Genomic DNA, 18,592 nt, shown 5'->3' with positions numbered 1-18,592 from the left:
GACACCTGCATCAACCAACCCAACTGCCCTGTGGCTGAACACTTTAACTACCGCTCCGCCAAGGACATGCAGGTCCTTGGCCTTCTCCATCGCCAGACCCTGACCACATAACGCCTGGAGGAAGATCGACTCATCTTCTACCTAGGAACCCTCCAACAATACGGGATGAATGTAGATTTCTCCAGCTTCCTCATTTCCCATCCTCCCACCTTATCTCAGTCCCAACCCCCGGATTCAGCACCACCCTCTTGACCTGCAATCTTCTTCTCGACCTCTCTGCCCCCACCCCCTCTCCAGCCTATCACCCTCACCTCCTTCCATCTATTGCATTCCCAGTGCCCCTCCTCCAAATTCCATCCCCCCTACCCTTTATTTCAGCCCGCTTGGCACACCAGCCTCATTCCTGAAGAAGGGCTTATGCCCGAAACGTCGATTCTCCTGCTCCTCGGATGCTGCCTAGCCTGCTGTGTTTTTCCAGCATCACATTTTTCAACTCGGGTCTCCAGCATCTGCAGTCCTCACTTTTCTCCAAATATGAAAGATCCCATTGCATTAATAGTCAGAGCAGAGAAGCTTCCCCAGTGCCCTGAAAACTGCTGCTCCCTCACCAAGTATCCCTAAAAAACAGATCATTTTATGATATATCACATGGGTTGGTTAGCTAAGTTGGTTGGATGGCTTGTTTGTGATCAAGTGATACTAACAGTGGGGGGTCAATTCTTGCTCAGGCTGAGGTTACCAGAAAGGACTCTCCTTCCCAACCTCTCCCCTCACCTGAGGTGTGGTGACCCTCAGGTTAAACCATCACCAATCATCTCTCTCTCACGAGAGAGCAGCTTCATAGTTTGGGAGGACTATGGTGACTTTATCATTTTATGTCAATCTGATTGCAGCATTTCATATATTACTGAACCGTTACATGACTGTTGTAAAGTACTTTATTGGCTTTGGAACTGTCCAAGATTATAACATAAATCATGCTCTTCTTTAACACTTTCTTCACTTGAACCAGTTGACTCCTTGTTACTGTATAACTCACTAAAGACTCTGCTGTGACCTTATATCATTGATGTCTAAACTATGAGTGCTGTCAGGTCTATACACAGGCACATAAAGATGGTGGTTAGACATGGAAATGGGTGAAAAGAGGAACTCATTATTGAAAAATGATGCTCTTCCATTACAATACTCACATAAGGTACTGACAGCATGAGAACTAACTTGGATTCACAACCTCAGGATACCTCAGAGCACTTTACAGCCAAGAATTACTCAAGAGTGTAGCACTGGAAAAGCACACAGAAAGGAGCCTGGGCTGGAGTAGGTCTGAGACAAGGCTGGCCAGAGAGAGGGGTCCAGGCCGGAGCCCGGAGTGGGAGGCAGTCTGAGCCAGGGCTGGCCAGAGAGAGGGGTCTGGGGCGGAGCTCGGAGTGGCAGGCAGTAGGTTGGGGCGCAGACTCAGTGAAAAGGACTATAATTCGAGTACTTTTTAAACAAGTTTTTTATTCCAGTACTGTTTAAAACTTTGTATTCTTATTCTAAACTACTTCCTTCTTAACTCTTTCAAGTCTGTTACGGACACAAAGTATCAGTACCTAGGTACCCAGTACCCATGATGGTGTCAAAGCGGTGACATTACAAACGTTTCACTATTCTATCCTTTTCTGACGGTGCAGCACTCCCTCAGTAGTGCACTAGAGTGCCAGCCTGGATTTTGCACCCAAGTCTTTGAACCATTCAGCGATGAGGATGGGTTTTCTATGACAAGTACTGATGGAGCTTGTGCAGAAATGGATGACTGTGCAGACTGCAGGAAGTGTACAGGAACACCAGGAGAAAAACAAACACTTACATAAGTGGGAGAATGGTAGTTCAAAAATGCATTTACTTAAAACGAGGACGAACAGGAGAGAGAAAATGAACAATCACCTCACAACAGTACAGCAACTCAAATCCAGAAAGGTGGCAAAAGTCTTTCAACAAGTGAGAAAAACTTTCAAATTCGATGCGATTCAGGAGTCTTTAAAAGGTTGATGAGGAGTTTGACTCTTGTTGGAAAAGAATAGTGACCAGAGATGGGGGTGAAGATTGAAGTCTCTGATACTGGGTCCAAGGGAAGTCCTGGATTTCACTGGTAACTGCTGTTCTGTGACTCTTGACTGTAATGGGCTGAGGTAAGGAACTCAGTAATGAGGGGTTCAGCGAGTAGGACTTGGTGGCTTTGAACTCTTTGGAAAGTCACTCAATTGGGTTCCCACAGTATCTCTGAAATCCACTCATTGAAGTGGGAAGCTCTCCGGTCTCTGTGTCACTCTCTGTCACCATCATCGTCGTCCCTTGGGCGTTTACGTGGGTTGTCTCCATTGTCTGATGACTGGACATCCCGAAAACCAAGCGACTGAAAATGAAACAATGGAGAGGAGGGATAGTAATGAAGTAAATCTAGCTCCAAGATTGCAAACCCTTGAACAAAGAAAGCTGTTTATTTCTGAAGATGAATCAAACGTTAACGCTGTTTCTGTCTGCACAGATGCTGCCAGATCTGCTGAGTTTCTCCAGTGTTTAGCTGTTTATTTCAGATTTCCATTAACTGCAGTATTTTGATTTTATTATAACCTGGTTGTTGGAAATTTTTCCTCAAATCTTAGTGTCTCTTCCCATTGACATTATAATTATTCCCCCAAATACAGCATTGTCCAACTCCTGCTCCTCATCTTCACCCCCATCGCAAACTCTCATACTGCAAACCACCTCAATCCTTTTCCTACTTCCTCAGCCACCAATACAATTCCAGAACTGGGAGTACTTGATGCAGAGGTATAGATTCATACAGCATGGAAACAGTCCCCTCAGTCCAAATAGTCTATGCTGTCTGTAATCCCAAGCTAAACTATTCAACCTGCCTGCCCTTGGCCAATATCCCTCCAAGCACTTCATACATCCATACATCTTCTAGCATCGACATCACTCACCTAAATTTGTGTAATAAAAAAAGTCAGCACCTAACGGTTGGAATATTTAAAAACAGTCACGGTACTCACGGTAATCTGGTATGGTACAGTCGCTTCTTTCTGACTTGGGGATTTGTAAAGGGAGGCAAACCTACAGAGTGGGAGAGGGAGAGGGAGAGGGAGGAGGGAGAGAGAGGAATGCATCAACTCTAGGAGAAAGGTCTTTGAAAATACAGCTGATCACTTGACTGACAGATCCTGGTTACTGCTAGAAGGGCAATGCTCACAGTATTGGCCTCAGACAGGAATACGTAAGGGAGAAATGTCGTCTCTCGCTGTGCTATGTAAAGCTGCCGCAGAAGTTAAAGCACTGACTTTCAACTTTTATTCTTTGAAGTTAAGCATTGACACCACAGTTTTAGCCAATGAGCGGCATGGTGGGGCAGTTCAGCGGTTATAGCACTACTGCCTCACAGCATCAGGGACCTGGGTTCGATTCCAGCCTTGGGGGCATGCCTGTGTGGAGTTTGTACCTTCTACCCTGCATGGGTTTCCTCCGGGTGCTCCGGTTTCCTCCCACAAGCCAGAAGATGTGCAGGTTGGGTGGATTAGCCAGGCTAAATGCGGGATTACAGGTGGGATATTCTTAGAAGGGTTGGCTCAGACTTGATGGGCTGAACGGCCGCTCTCTATATTGGGATTCTATGAAATGAAGGCAGGGTGTGACCTGTAGTATACAGTGGATCTATTCAGAGAACTGCTGCAATTGTAGTTCAACATCAGAACCACAACAAACTCTTAGTAAAAGCAGGCTGATCTCCTGAGTGACACGCAGTAGCTGGAGCAGAGTTACACAGTCTGAATTCAGTCCATGAAATCAAACCCAGTCACTGCCAACAGAGCTCGGTGGTGACTCAGCCAGTGATTATCACCCTAACTGGTAAAGGTGGTGTCACTACATCCTTTACTTTTAGCTGGAATTAGTGGAGATTTCAAGACGGAGATTGTTTGATTTTCTTTCCAAAACGCAAGTTAAGGATTTCAAGGGAATTGGAGCAAACACAGTTGCAATCAGTAATACTGAATGTAGAAAATGTCCTGAGTCGCCTCCTCTTGTGGCTCAGTAATTATACAAAGCAAAGTTAATACATTTGTACGTGGTGAGATCAGTACATGGTGCATAACTGCCTCCTTCCAGCATCTGCAGTCATTGTTTTTACCTCCTTGAAACAACAGCTAACGGTGGCACCAGTAACGGTTCAGATCACAGACAGCACAAGTCAGGAACGGACAAAATCTGGCTCTCCCAGCTGAGAACTGAAAACATCAAATGACAAGCACAGGCTGATGGACATTCACACGGTGTCTCCGTTATTCAATCAAGACACACTCTTCACCCAAAGACCAGTTGGAATCTTTATAATACACACTCCTTTGTAAGTTAACTGAGGCTGGGGTCAACAGAAAATTACAAAACTAAGATTGATAGATTTTTGTTGGTGAAGAATTAAGATTAGGTTAGATTCCCTACAATGTGGAAACAGGCCCTTTGGCCCAACAAGTTCACACTGACCCTCCGAAGAGTAACCCACCCAGACCCATTTCCCAGCATTTACCCCTGACTAATGCATCTAACACTACTGGCAATTTAGCATGACCAATTCACCTGACCTGCACATCTTTGGACTGTGGGAGGAAACCGGAGCACCCAGAGGAAACCCACGCAGACACGGGGAGAATGTGCAAACTCCTCACAGACAGTTGCCCGAGGCTGGAATTGAACCGTAAAGTATCGAGTGTTAAGTAATCAAGGCAGGCAAATGGGATTAGGATACAGATGGAATTGAATATCACAAGACCATTGAAGCCCTCCAGTGTAGAAGCAGGCCATTCGGCCCATCGAGTCCACATCCTCCAAACAGCATCCCAACCAGACACAGCTCCTACCCTGCATTTAACCTGGCTAATTCACTTAGCCTGCACATCTGTGGACACTGTGGGCAATTTAATGTGGTCAATCCACCAAACCTGCACATCTTTTGGACTGTGGGAGGAAACCCGTGCAGACCCAGGGAGAATGTACAAACTCCACAAATACAGTCGACCGAGACTGGAATTGAACCTGGGTCCCTGGTGCTGTGAGGCAGCAGTGCTAACCACTGAACCACTATGTTGCCCCAAATACGAACATAATAGAGGCTCAAGATGAATGACCAACTCCTGTTCCTGTAAAACATTTCAACAATGAGCAGATTGTTTCAAGTGCAATTCTAACTGGGGTAGAATAGTTTTTGATGAGTGACCATTTTCTTGAAGTGCGACATTAGATGTGTCCCAGTGAATAATGTTCTTTGGGGAAGGAAATCTGCCTCTTATGTGGTACAGTCTACAAATGACTCCAAACCCACACCACCCAGTAGATAATTTCCAAGGCAACTAGGTACAGGTAATAAATATCAACTTTGCCAATGCAGATCACACCCAAAGAATGCATTAAAACAGAATATTCTTCCCCTTTTACCAGACATGGACATCATCAGTAAGACCTGCATTTGTTGCCCATCCCTAATTGCCCCTTGATGTGAGTAGCGGTTAAGAGTCGATCATGTTGCAGTGGGGATCAAGTCACATGCAGGCCAGACCAGGTAAGGACGGCAGATTTCCTTTCCTAAAGGGCATTAATAAATCAGGTGCATTTCTACAGCAGTCATTCGTATGTTCATGGTCACCATTACAGAGACTGGTTTTATATTCCAGATTTGTTTTTCTTTTCCTTTTTCATATCTCTCTATTAATTATAATGAGGTCAGCCAGGTGGCCCTCAGAATATGAGATCCCTGATTGGGGCTGTTAATCTGGACCAATCAGGGAGCCCTGGCTGACAAATATAACAAGAGTGTCAAAGGTTTTGTTCACTCGGAGAACTGGCTCTGAAGAAGCTGGATCAGTGTTAAAAACTCTCCACATGTAAATAAAGGATCACTTGGTGATGGGATACCAGCCTCTATGGAGTTATTTCAATATTCAGAAGTGCTCTTACACACAGCTGAAGGGTTTTGTTTTCACTGTGGTATTCTTTCAACTAATAATGACTACAAGTAATATATCGCAGATTTATTGATTGAATTTAAATTTCAACAGCTACTGAGGTGGGAATTGAATCCATGCCCCCTTAGCATTAGGCTCGGTCTCTCAATGATAAGACTAATGACATTTCCTCTCATCTTCATTTTATTTCTCTGTATGATTTACTGATTTCAGAACTGATCATTCTATGCCGTTATTGAAACCAAATGCAGAGATTTGACATGCAGTTATGACAGAGGCTTACAGAATTATAGTCCCTTATTACATTGAAAATTGTAGAAAGTGGGTTCAAGGGCCCAATCACCTCACCTCGGAGTGGGAGGGTAATGCACACAGCGGTTACCCTACTGCCCCCTGTATGACTCAGACCTTTGACCTCTTACCTCAATTGACCTCTTACCTCAGCTTTCCCTCCCAGCGTAGAATTAAGCGGATGGTGGCTGCATGACCCCAGCTCTCACCTGAACAAAATAAACAATCACATTAAGCAGCAGAAGCAGTTGGGAGCCAGAAGTGTTTTGGGGAGGATCTTCTTCTACAGAGAGGCCAAACCCAGATAATACGATCACTTCCACTCAATCCATATGTGAGAATGAGCTTCTGTACCTGTTACTTCAACTATCTGCATCACACTGTGCTTAGCTTCCTTACATCATTTAACCTCAACGTAAGTTCGAAAAACAGTGCCTCATTGTTGATTACTTTGTGACCTTCTGGAATCAACATTAGGCTGCACACTTTCAGATCATAATCTAGTGATTCCCAAACCTTTTCCCTCTCTGAGCCCACCTTGAGGTTTGAATATGGTTGTGAACTGATCTGCTGGCTCCACATCCCTGTCTAACCCCCAATAGCCTTTCTAATGAGCATCCATCTGCCTCTGACTTAGAAACAGTCAATGACTCTGCTTCCAGCACCTTTGCAGCATGTGTCTTCCAAAGATTCATGACCATCTTAAAAGAAAACAAATCCTCATAATCTGTGTCTTAAATTGGCGACTCCAATTTTGGAAAGGGTAGGTCATTTAGGTCTGGGATGAGGAGGAGTTGTTTCATTTGGAGGATGATGGATTTTCAGAATTCTCTGCCCCAGAGGGCAGTGGAGGTTCAATCACTGAGTAAACTCAAGATAGAGGACTCAGGAGATAGGGTAAGAAGTGGTGCTGATGTAGAAGGTGTGGTGGTGATCTGGTTGAATGGCACAGCAGGTGTGAGGGGCTGAATGGCTTACTCCTGCCCTCAATTCCGTCTGGAACAGTTGAAGGTGAAGAAGGAAAAGCACTTTACAAGATGGAAATGGGAGAAGTCAGCAAGGATTTAACGCTCTGAGTTGATTAATAATATTAGAAGCTATCACATTCTGTACAATGTGGGATGCCTTTTTAACGTACCCACTATGTAGTGCTACCCAAATGAAATGTGGACTATTTCTGTGCACTGATGGCCTTTTAACAGGTTGTAAAGGTGAATAATGGCAAACTGAGACAGAACCAAGGTTAGGAAGGTGAAGAATGGTCACCTAAGGTTGCTGTAAGCTCATTTGACAGCAAGACAAAAGTACCTGCTGTGACGAGTAGTCTTTGAATTCTCATGTGTTGGTTGTCGAGTATGTAACATTAACTATTTGTAGAAGAAAGTGAGGACTGCAGATGCTGAAGATCAGAGTCAAAAAGAGTGTAGTGCTGGAAAAGCACAGCTGGTCAGGCAGCATCTGAGGAGCAGGAGAGTCAACGTTTTGGGCATAAGCTCTTCATCAGGAATTCCAGATGAAGGGCTTATGCCCGAAACATTGGCTCTCCTGCTCGTCGGATGCTGCCTGACCAGTGGTCCTTCATTTCAATTCCATTCTGCTGTAGTGTTGCAACGAAGGTCAACACAACCTGGAATAACAATATCTTGTTTTCCACTTGTGCACTCTATAGCGTCTCGGGCTCAATATCGAGTGCCACAACCTCAGAGCATGACCTTTGCCCTCCAGTTTCTTACATCCAACCCCCGTCTTGTTGACTTTACTCTCAGCAGAGTGGAACTATTTGCTCCTTTACACACCATTTTATGTTGAGAATGGAATAGTGTAGGTTAAATGGACTTCAGATTGGTTCCATAGGTCGAGGGCCTGTACTGCGCTGTATCACCACCACACTCACTGCCTTTGTCTTTAGCTCTGGGCACCCTTACAATCTGTTCCACTCACTCCTCCTTGCCTTCTATCTGCAGCATAAATAACCACTATTTTCCAATCCCTTACAATTCTGAAGAACGGTCATATCTGACTCAAAACATTAACTCTATAAACATACAAAGAAAAAGGGTAGGCCACTCAGCCCTTTGAGGCTGCTCCATCATTCAGTAAGAGCATGGCTGATCGAATTTTTTCCTTAACTCTGCATTTATGTTTAACCCCCAATAATCTTTCAGCCCCTTGGTAATCAATAATCTATCTCTCTTTGACCTAAAAATATTTAAAGATTCTGCATCCATTGCCTTTAGAAGAAGGGAATTATAAAGACTTATAACCTTCTGAGAAAACAAATCTCAGAACTGTCTCAAAAGGTAGAAGACAGAGGGTGGTGGTGGAGGGTTGTTTTTCAGACTGGAGGCCTGTGACCAGTGGAGTGCCACAAGGATCGATGCTGGGTCCTCTACTTTTCATCATTTATATAAATGATTTGGATGTGAGCATTACAGGTATAGTTAGTAAGTTTGCAGATGACACCAAAATTGGAGGTGCAGTGGATAGTGAAGAAGGTTACCTCAGGTTACAACAGGATCTGGACCAGATGGGCCAATGGGCTGAGAAGTGGCAGATGGAGTTTAATTCAGATAAATGCAAGGTGCTACATTTTGGGAAAGCAAATCTTAACAGGATTTAGGCACTTAATAGTAAGGAGAAAGTGAGGTCTGCAGATGCTGGAGATCAGAGCTGAAAATGTGTTGCTGGAAAAGCGCAGCAGGTCAGGCAGCATCCAGGAACAGGAGAATCGACGTTTCTCCTGAAGAAGGGCTTATGCCCGAAACGTCGATTCTCCTGTTCCCTGGATGCTGCCTGACCTGCTGCGCTTTTCCAGCAACACACTTAATAGTAAGGTCCTAGGGAGTGTTGCTGAACAAAGACCTTGGAGAGTAGGTTCATAGCTCCTTGAAAGTGGAGCCGCAGGTAGACAGGATAGTGAAGAAGGCGTTTGGTATGCTTTCCTTTATTGGTCAGAGTATTGAGTACAGGAGTTGGGAGGTTATTTTGCGGCTGTACAGGACATTGGTTAGGCCACTGTTGGAAGGCTGAGGGGTGACCTTATGATTTTGAAAACCTCTATAAGGGGCATGGATAGGACAAATAGACAAAAGTATTTTCCCTAGGGTGGGGCAGTCCAGAACTAGAGGGCATAGGTTTAGGGTGAGAGGGGAAAGATATAAAAGAGACCTATAGGGCAACCTTTTCACACAGAGGGTGGTGTGTGTATGGAATGAGCTGCCAGAGGAAGTGGTGGAGGATGGTACAATTGCAACATTTAAAACACATTTGGATGGGTATGTGAAAAGGAAGGGTTTGGAGGGATATGGGCCAGTTGCTGGCAGGTGGGACTAGATTTGGTTGGGATATCTGGTCGGCATGGACGGGTTAGACTGAAGGGTCTGTTTCCATTCTGTACATCTCTATGACTCTATTACTCTAAATGCCTCCTTATCTCTGCCTAAATGGGTTTCCCCTTATTTTAAGACTAGTTTCTCCTACATGAGGAAACATCCTTTCAGCGTCAAGTCCCTTTCAAGTCTGCTCAGGATCAACTCCGTTCCTCTCTCCTCAGAAGCTACCAGACCTGCTGAGTTTCTCCAGCACTTTATGTTCTTATTTACAAAGTAAGACTCTTCTTTTTTCCAATAAAATTATGCCAAGACTCAAAATTGTGACCAGCCTTCCTTACGAAGGAAACAATGAGTCTCACCGAGAGCAGGGACCAATGAGGACTGGACCTGTCCAAACCGCGTGGTCATCTGGTTTGTCAAAACCACCTGAAGAGGAGAGAGGTTTCACAGTTAATGCTGAGCTCTGAAGCTGTTCCAGGGAGAAACAAGCAACAGATGTCTCCTCATTGGAAATGTAAAGCTGCTTTAGTCATTGGAATAATCAAGCATTAGAACCTGATTGGACTTTAGGAGCCATTCCGGCAGAATACCAGAAGAAATTATTGGAGAATATGCTAAACCCGTAAAAGGGCAGAGGCCAGTCCTGTTCTAGAGCTGGGTCCAGATCCAATGCACAGTCCAATCTCCTCCATTCCAGATCCAATGCACAGTCCAATCTACTCCATCTCAGATCCAATGCACAGTCCAATCTACTCCATCTCAGATCCAATGCACAGTCCAATCTACTCCATCTCAGATCCAATGCACAGTCCAATCTACTCCATCTCAGATCCAATGCACAGTCCAATCTATTTCATCCCAGATCCAATGCACAGTCCAATCTATTTCATCCCAGATCCAATGCACAGTCCAATCTATTTCATCCCAGATCCAATGCACAGTCCAATCTATTTCATCCCAGATCCAAAGCACAGTCCAATCTACTCCATCTCAGATCTAATGCACAGTCCAATCTACTCCATCCCAGATCTAATGCACAGTCCAATCCACTCCATCTCAGATCTAATGCACAGTCCAATCTACTCCATCCCAGATCCAAAGCACAGTCCAATCTACTCCATTCCAGAGCCAAAGTACAATCCAATCTACTCCATCCCAGATCCAAAGCACAGTCCAATCTACTCCATCTGAGATCTATAGCACAGTCTAATCTAGTCCATCTCAAATCCAAAGCACAGTCCAATCTAGTCCATCCTAGTTCCAAAGCAAGGCAAGATCAGGTGAAACAAGGTCCAGTCTGCTCTGATCTGGCTTGCTATGAAAGCAAGTGTCATCACCAGTCCGTCCATGCGTAGGATTGTATTAAGTTGCTTGACAAAGCTCAGTCCAGTCCGAGGGAAGGCCAGAATATGTTAAGCCGTGTCCGATCCAATCACAAAGCTACACTGAGCTCCAGTTAGTGTGGTCCGTCCAGTTGCTCACATTCCAGTTACAGAGTATAGCCATGTCAGGTTTTACTCACTGCCACGTTGTGCTCATTGGCCATACTGATAAGCTGCTGCGCCAGTCCGTTCAGGAGGCGGGTCCGCAATGACAGGTCATCCAGGTTGTGGCGGAATGGGAATGCAATGCTGTCAATCACCACAATGCGCACCTGGTAAATGGGGAACGGGGTTTAGATCAACAATATAAATCCACAAGATCATAGGATCAGAGTAGGCCATTCAACCTTTTGAACCTGCTTGACCATTTCTATAAGATCATGGTGAATGTGAAGTGACCTCGGCTCCACATTCCTGCCTGCCCTTCATAATCCTCGACTCCCTTGTCAATCACTCCCCTGCTCTCTAGGGGAAGCAATTCCAAACACTGAAGGGTGCAGCCCAGAAATGGCCACAATAATGCAGTTGGAGCCTAACTAGTGTTAAAGGTACAGGTTTGCATTTATATAGCTCCTTTCACGACCACTTAACATCTCAAAGCACCTCACTCTCAGAGCATGGGACTTTTCTTAATGTAGCCAGCAATGTGAAACTGATCAGATGGTTTGTTTTTGGTGTGTGATGTTGATTGAGGATTAAATGTTAACCAGGAGACTGCTGCCAGTTACTCTGCTCTTGTTTAAAATAGCCCCATGGGTACTTTTTTATTCATCAAGTGGGTACAAGTTTAACATTTCACCTGAAGACACCCAACAGTGCAGCATTCCCTCAATGTAGCACTGTGAATTTCAGCACAAATTTATAAACATATGCTCCTTTCTATTGGACACCACGCTTCAATTAATAATACTAATGATCCTGTATGTTCTTTCATAACCTGTAGTTATAACTGTACAGTACTTAGATTAGATTAGATTCCCTACACTGTGGAAACAGGCCCTTTGGCCCAACAAGTCCACACCACCCTCCGAAGAGTAACCCGCCCAGACCCATTTCCCTCTGACTAATGCACCTAACACTATGGGCAATTTAACATGGCCAATTCACCTAACCTGCACATCTTTGGACTGTGGGAGGAAACCGGAGCACCTGGAGGAAACCCACGCAGACACAGGGAGAATGTGCAAACTGCATATAGACAGTTGCCCGATGCTGGAATCAAACCCAGGTCCGTGGCGGTGTGAGGCAGCAGTGCTAACCACTGTGCCACCGTAGTACAGAGGCATCATAGTCAATTGCAACCCACACCTGGCAAGTACTTCTTGTACAGAGCAATCAGTATCTGGTGGATTGATACAATGATTGCTGTGTCAATTCAACGCAGCATTTCCTGACTCTGTTCAGCATAAGTTGATGAAATTGTTGCAAGTTCTCTCAACTCCTACTCTGCAACTCCAACCTCATCACAGCTGCAGTGCACTGCTCCATCTAGTGAGCTCACTGAGAATTTCAATTCTGGAGTATTGCGTATTCCAGGGGAAAGTGAGGACTGCAGATGCTGGAGATCAGAGTCAAAAAGTGTGGCGCTGGAAAAGCACAGCAGATTAGGCAGCATTCGAGGAGCAGGAGAGTCGACGTTTCAGGCATAAGGGCTTTAGGAATGATGAAGGGCTTCTGCCTGAAACATCGAGTCTCCTGCTCCTCAGATGCTGCCTGGCCTGCTGTGTTTTTCCGGCGGCACACTATTGTGTATTTCAGCCAACTACAAACTTACACTGAATTCAAGGGGGTCAGTTAGCTCAGTTGGCTGGATGGCTGGCTTGCGATGGGTTTAAGTCCTGCACCAGCTGAGGCTACCATTAAGGCCCTGCCAACTCAATCTCTCCCCTGGCCTGAGGCACGCTGAGCCGCAAGTTAATTCATCACCAGTCGTCTTCCCAATGAAACAGCGGCCCTAAGGTCTTCTGGGAGTATGGCAACTTGATTTACTCATTCATTCTACATTTACAAGTTTGGTGAGTGATTTATAATTTAAGGGTTCTTGTGGTACAGTGGTGGTGTCCCTACCTCAGAGGCAATAGGCCCAGGTTCAAGCCCCACCTGTTCCAGAGGTGTGTAATAACATCTTTGAACAGGTTGCTTAGAAATGTATCTATATTTACATTGAAGTCATCTCAGAGAATGTTCACTTGGCTGATCTCTGGAGTGAGGGGGTTGTCTAATGGGGAATGCTTAGGCAGGATGGGCCTGCACTCACTACACTCTATGACTCTACTGGCAAATGGGACTAGATTAATTTAATGATATCTGGTCAGCATGGAAGAGTTGGACTGAAGGGTCTGTTTCGGTGCTGTACATCGCTATGACTCTATGATTAATTTACACAAATGATTGGTGATCATATTGAAACATGAAAGATTCTAGGAAGTTTGATAGGGTGAGAGAATGCAGGGGTATCTAGGACGAGGGGGAGCAGTTTCTGAGTAAGGCGTCCTCCAGTTAGGACAAAAATGAGGCAGAATTTCTCTTTTTTCCAGAGGGTCATTAAACTTGGGAATTCTGTGGCCCAGACAGCAGCAGAGATTGGGGCCAATGAATACATGATGTGATCACTGACACCAACAATCATCGATGACAGTGCATGCTCACTGTAGACATGTCCTGACTTCAAACATACACACGCATATACTATATTAGGCTGATTTTTAAATTAAAATCCTACTTTAACAATTTATTTTTTAATTACCATAGATGCACTTCCATTTAGTATTTTTTGCTCAGTCTTAGGTATTTGTCACCCATTGTTTGAATATGCTTATGCAAGATATTACTGTTCATCGGTATCAGTAAGTGCAGCCTCAAACTGAGACAGAGTTTTGGTAATAAAGAGATACACAGAGGGCAGGCAGGCAAGTGTAGCCAAGGCTACAATCAGAGCAATCATGAATGTAGTAAATGGTGGAGCAGGCTTGAGGAACTGAATGGCCTTCTCCTGCTCCTGAATCATATATTCATAATCCAGTGCTCCATTTGCAATCTGGTATGTTAACCCACTTTCTGTGTTTGGACCCAGACAGACTTGCTGTGCATTCTCAGCATCATTTGTGTTTATTTTATTCAGCGTTCATGATTTTAACTTTCCCTGCTCCACAGAGGGGTATCTAAATGACGAGACAATAGGGGCAGCCAGGGAGAGGAAATATTTATGACTCCAAGTACACAAACCATTTGAAACCAGTCGCTTGTAACGGAAGGGCCAATGGAAGATTGGTCTGTACCTCAAGTCATCTGGATTTCAAAGGACAGGAAGATATACTCCTGTTGTACCGACTCTTGATCAGACTCCATCTAATAGACACAGATAGAATTACAGCACTGAAGGAGGCCGTTCAGCCTCTCAACTCCATGCTGGCTAAAAGATCTATCCAGCCTAATTCCACCTTCCATCATTTGCTCCATAGCTCTGGAGGTTACACAGTGCTGCAAATACATATCATGGTATATAGAAAACTGTATTCAACTTTGGGAAATTTGCCTCAGGACTTCGTCTTGCAATGCAGACTCACAAAATTGATACAAGAATCTAAAGAGTTAGGTTGCTAGGGCAGATCCTATGAACCTAAATAATTGCTTTGAATTGTATAAAGGTCAGAGCACATTACTTGGACCCTAACATCCACTTGGCCCCTTGTGGATGCCAGCTCTCTGCAACTCACCTAATCCTCACTCACTTACCCTTTCCAGTCAACTATTTGCTCTTCAGATAATCACCCATGTCCCTTTTGAAAAGGCATGATTGAATCTGCTCCCACCAAATTCTCAAGCAATACATACACATAGGAACCTCGATTATCCGGCATTCGATTATCCGAATTTTGAATTATCCGAACAAAATACTCCCCACCCGTGTAATTCAGATATTCGGGGTTCCTCTGTAAATAAAAATAATTTCTCATGTTGCTGTAGCTTCTTTTCATCTATTACCTTGAATCAGTTCCATCTGATTCTTGAACCTTCCACTAATGAGAAATAAATTATCTCTGTTTATTCTGACCAAGCCCTTCATTACTTTTGATCTATTCTTTAAAGTCTCCACTTAAACCTCTCTTCTCCCAAGTGAACTGTTCTGAATTCACCAATCTACCTACATAACATACAAAATAAGAGCAGGAATAGGTCATCTGACCCTTTAGGATGTTTCTCCATTCAAAAGATCAAGGCTGACCCAATTGTGGCCTGAACTGCACAAATCCCCAATACCTTTTGACCCCCTTGTCAGTGAAGAATCTACATAACCCTGCCTTAAAAGTATTCAATGATTTCCCACCTCCACCCTCTCTTGACAGAGTTCCAATGGCAGACAAACCTCCAGGAGGAAATATTTCAGCTCTTCTCCGTCTCTTCTCTGTACATGCTTCAAGTTAACTTTTCACATTTCTAAACTACTCACCGTCTCCAACCCTTTTTCATAATAAACTCAGTCATCCCAGGGTGAATTTTCTCTGAACTGCTTCTGATACATTTACAGGGTTTATTCAATAAGCAGACCAAGACTGTTCACACCCTGTACAAATGTAACTAAACATCCCGATTTTATGTTCCACGCTCCTCACGTAAGCAAACGATTTGGAGATGCCGGTGTTGGACTGGGGTGTACAAAGTTAAAAATCACACAACACCAGGTTATAGTCCAATCGGATTAACTGGAAGCATGAGCTTTCAGGGCACTGCACCTTCATCAACCACTGATTCATTTACCCAGACATTCAGATTCCTCTGTACCTCAGAGTGTTGCAATCTCTCTCCATTTCAATAATGAATTGCTTTGAGTTCTTCCTGCCAAAGTAGACAAGTTCACATTTTCCCACATGATACTCCACTGGCAAAATTTTTGCTTATTCATTTAATCTATCTACAGATATAACTGAAGTCCCTCATTCCAGGGACCATTTATGTGTATTTTTTCTGCACGTTCTTCAAATGTCTTCATGTTCTTCTGAAGTGAGGTTCCCTAAACTGGACGCAATATTCCAGTCAAGGCCAACCAGGGTTTTGTAGAGGTTTATCAGAAGACCATAGAAATAGGAACAGAAGAGATCATTCAGCCCCTTGAGCTGCTCAGCCATTCAATAGGATCATGGTTGATCTAACACTCCTCACGTCCATTTTCCTGACCGTACCCAATCATCCTTGATTCCTTGACTGATCAAGATTTTTGTGTATATTAAAACAGATTAAATAGGTGTTTTTAAGTATACATAAGGACTCTGCGCCCATTGCTCTCTGTGGCAAGAAGTTCCAAAGACTCTCAAACCTCTGAGAAACTGAATTCTTCCTTATCTCAGTCTTAAAATGAAACCCCTTTAATCTGAGACTATGCTTTCTGCCCCTAGACTCTCCCATGAGGGTAAACATCCTCTCAGCATTTACCCTGTCAAGCCCCTTAGGAATCCTGTATGTTTCAATGGGATCACCCCTCATTCTTCTAAACTTCAATAAGAGTCCCAAACTGTTTAGCCTTTGCTCATAAAGCAATCCCTCCACACCAGGAATCATCCTAGAGAACCGTGAGCTGGGATAAAATGAAATACAATCCAGATTATAAAAGAGGTAGATTATACTTAAAAGCAGCGTGACGTGATTTTCTATGGTTAGCTCATTTGACATATACCACAGAGATTCAGGTTTTTAATTGAGTTGGATGTCATAGAGTCATAGAGGTGTACAGCACGGAAACAGACCCTTTAGTCCAACTTGTCCATGCCGTCCAGATGTACTAAATTAACCTCGTCCCATTTGCCAGCATTTGGCCCATATCGCTCTAAACCCTTCCTATTCATACACCCATCCAGATGTCTTTTAAATGTTGTAATTGTACCAGCCTCCACCGCTTCCTCTGGCAGCTCATTCCATACACACACCACCTTTTGCATGAAAACGTTGTCCCCTAGGTCCGTTTTAAATCTTTCCCCTTTCACTTTATACCTATGCACTCTAGTTTTGCAATCTCCTACCCTGGGGAAAAGACCTTGACTATTCAGCCTAGCCATGTCCCTTATCATTTTAGAAACTTCTATGAGGTCACCCCTCAGCCTCCAACGTTCCAGGGAAAATAGCCCCAGCCTATTCAGCCTCTCCCTATAGCTGAAAACCTCTAACCCTGGCAACATCCTTGCAAATCTTTTCTGAACCTTTTCAAGTCATGAATCCTTTCCTATAACAAAGAGACCAGAAATAAATGCAATATTCCAAAAGTGGCCTAACCAATGTCTTGTACAGCTGCAACATGATATTTGGAAGTTTATAACAACTAACTATGTACACTAACATGACACCTCAGACTTAATATACATTATAGTTTATAAGCCTAAGGTTATCATTACATTTTCTGCATAGTTGACTGATTGACTGACCAGATGGTTGACCATCTTCTAACGGCCTGCTAACTCTAGAGTGAGGTGAAGACTTTTTATATTAGAGAGTGTCACATGTCATTTAGCTGCCTGAAACGTACACTGCCTTTCTGACATCTGTGTAATAATATAACAAAAGTAATTCACTCTTTGTTCACCACTTTCCTGAAATTCTCTTCTGGTCACTGGACTTTCTTGGACTTTATCTGCAAGGCTGAAGATGCTGTGTGATATACTTTCTACATCCTTAAGAAGGGCTAACTAACTCACAACTTACTGTGTCTTCCATCCAAAGATGCCCCTGCCCTTATGGATCAACCTGAAATTAAAGTTTCGCCAATCCCATTACCTCTACCTCAGGGAAGAATAAGGGCAGCAGATACTTGGGGAACACTACCACCTTCAAATTCTTCTCCAACTCACACATCATCCTGAATTGAAACCACATCACCGTTCCTTTGCTATTGCTGTGTCAATATTTACTCCTTATGTATACCTCTTGTCTTAGTTCAAGAAGGTGGCTTGCCACTATGTTCTCTGGAGCAATTGGGAAGGGCAACAGATCCTGGTCAAGCCAATGAAGCCTACCTCCTGAGAATCATCACTTGGTAAAAAGAGGGTCTTAAACTTACATGCCTCATCCGCTAGCCCAGTCTGAACTGAACACCCTGTGAATGGATGGAGAGGAGAGAGTTCAGCTGCCAGCTTCCCTCCAATAGGTAAAGCTGGAGCCTGAGACAGAACGTACCTTAGGATGCGCCACTAGGAAGTCAGCAAGTAGATGAGCCTGGGCCAGCAGCTCCACATAGTCATGGCAACGGAAGTAGTAGATGCAAGAGAGGATTCCGGAGACAGAGAAGGCCTGCGCTGCTTCCCGTTGCACTGCAAGGCAGAGGGACACATTCAGACACAGAGCAATGGACAGGAAGAGGGTGTGTGAGTGAGTGAGTGAGTGAGAGAGAGAGACACGGGGGGGGAGGGGAGGTGTGGTAAAGGGGTGGGGAGGGGGAAGAGAAAGAGAGAGAAAGCGAGACAAAGAAAGCGAGAGAGACAGGGAGAGACGAACTGACAGACAGGGAGATGCACACATAGACAAACAGAGGGAAACACAGAAAAAGCGAAATACACACACACAGACACATACACAGACATACAGGGAATAAGAGAGGGAGAAA

General features: G+C 44.2%; 1 protein-coding gene across 3 annotated transcripts in view; it reads right to left on the bottom strand.

Moving 5' to 3' along the window:
• Positions 1-1,865: 1,865 nt before the first annotated feature.
• rad51c (RAD51 paralog C) overlaps positions 1,866-18,592 on the bottom strand; it is a 30,142-nt gene continuing 13,415 nt past the window's right edge. Inside the window, exons 4-9 of one of the 3 annotated variants that reach the window (XM_043718156.2) lie at positions 18,166-18,299; positions 11,145-11,276; positions 9,982-10,048; positions 6,439-6,499; positions 3,042-3,102; positions 1,866-2,398 (exon numbers count right to left, since the gene is read on the bottom strand). In XM_043718156.2, the coding sequence (XP_043574091.1) occupies positions 2,309-2,398; positions 3,042-3,102; positions 6,439-6,499; positions 9,982-10,048; positions 11,145-11,276; positions 18,166-18,299 (545 nt within the window). In that variant the 3' untranslated portion in view covers positions 1,866-2,308. The remainder of the gene's footprint in view (positions 2,399-3,041; positions 3,103-6,438; positions 6,500-9,981; positions 10,049-11,144; positions 11,277-18,165; positions 18,300-18,592) is intronic. The other 2 variants (XM_087977220.1, XM_043718157.2) reach the window with 2 other exon arrangements.

The sequence above is a fragment of the Chiloscyllium plagiosum genome, unplaced genomic scaffold (genome assembly GCF_037043375.1).
Source record: "Chiloscyllium plagiosum isolate Xiang-an unplaced genomic scaffold, Cpla_swu_hap1 HiC_scaffold_31, whole genome shotgun sequence".
In the NCBI taxonomy this organism is placed as follows: Eukaryota; Metazoa; Chordata; class Chondrichthyes; order Orectolobiformes; family Hemiscylliidae; genus Chiloscyllium; species Chiloscyllium plagiosum.
This window is presented reverse-complemented; position numbering and strand designations above follow the sequence as displayed.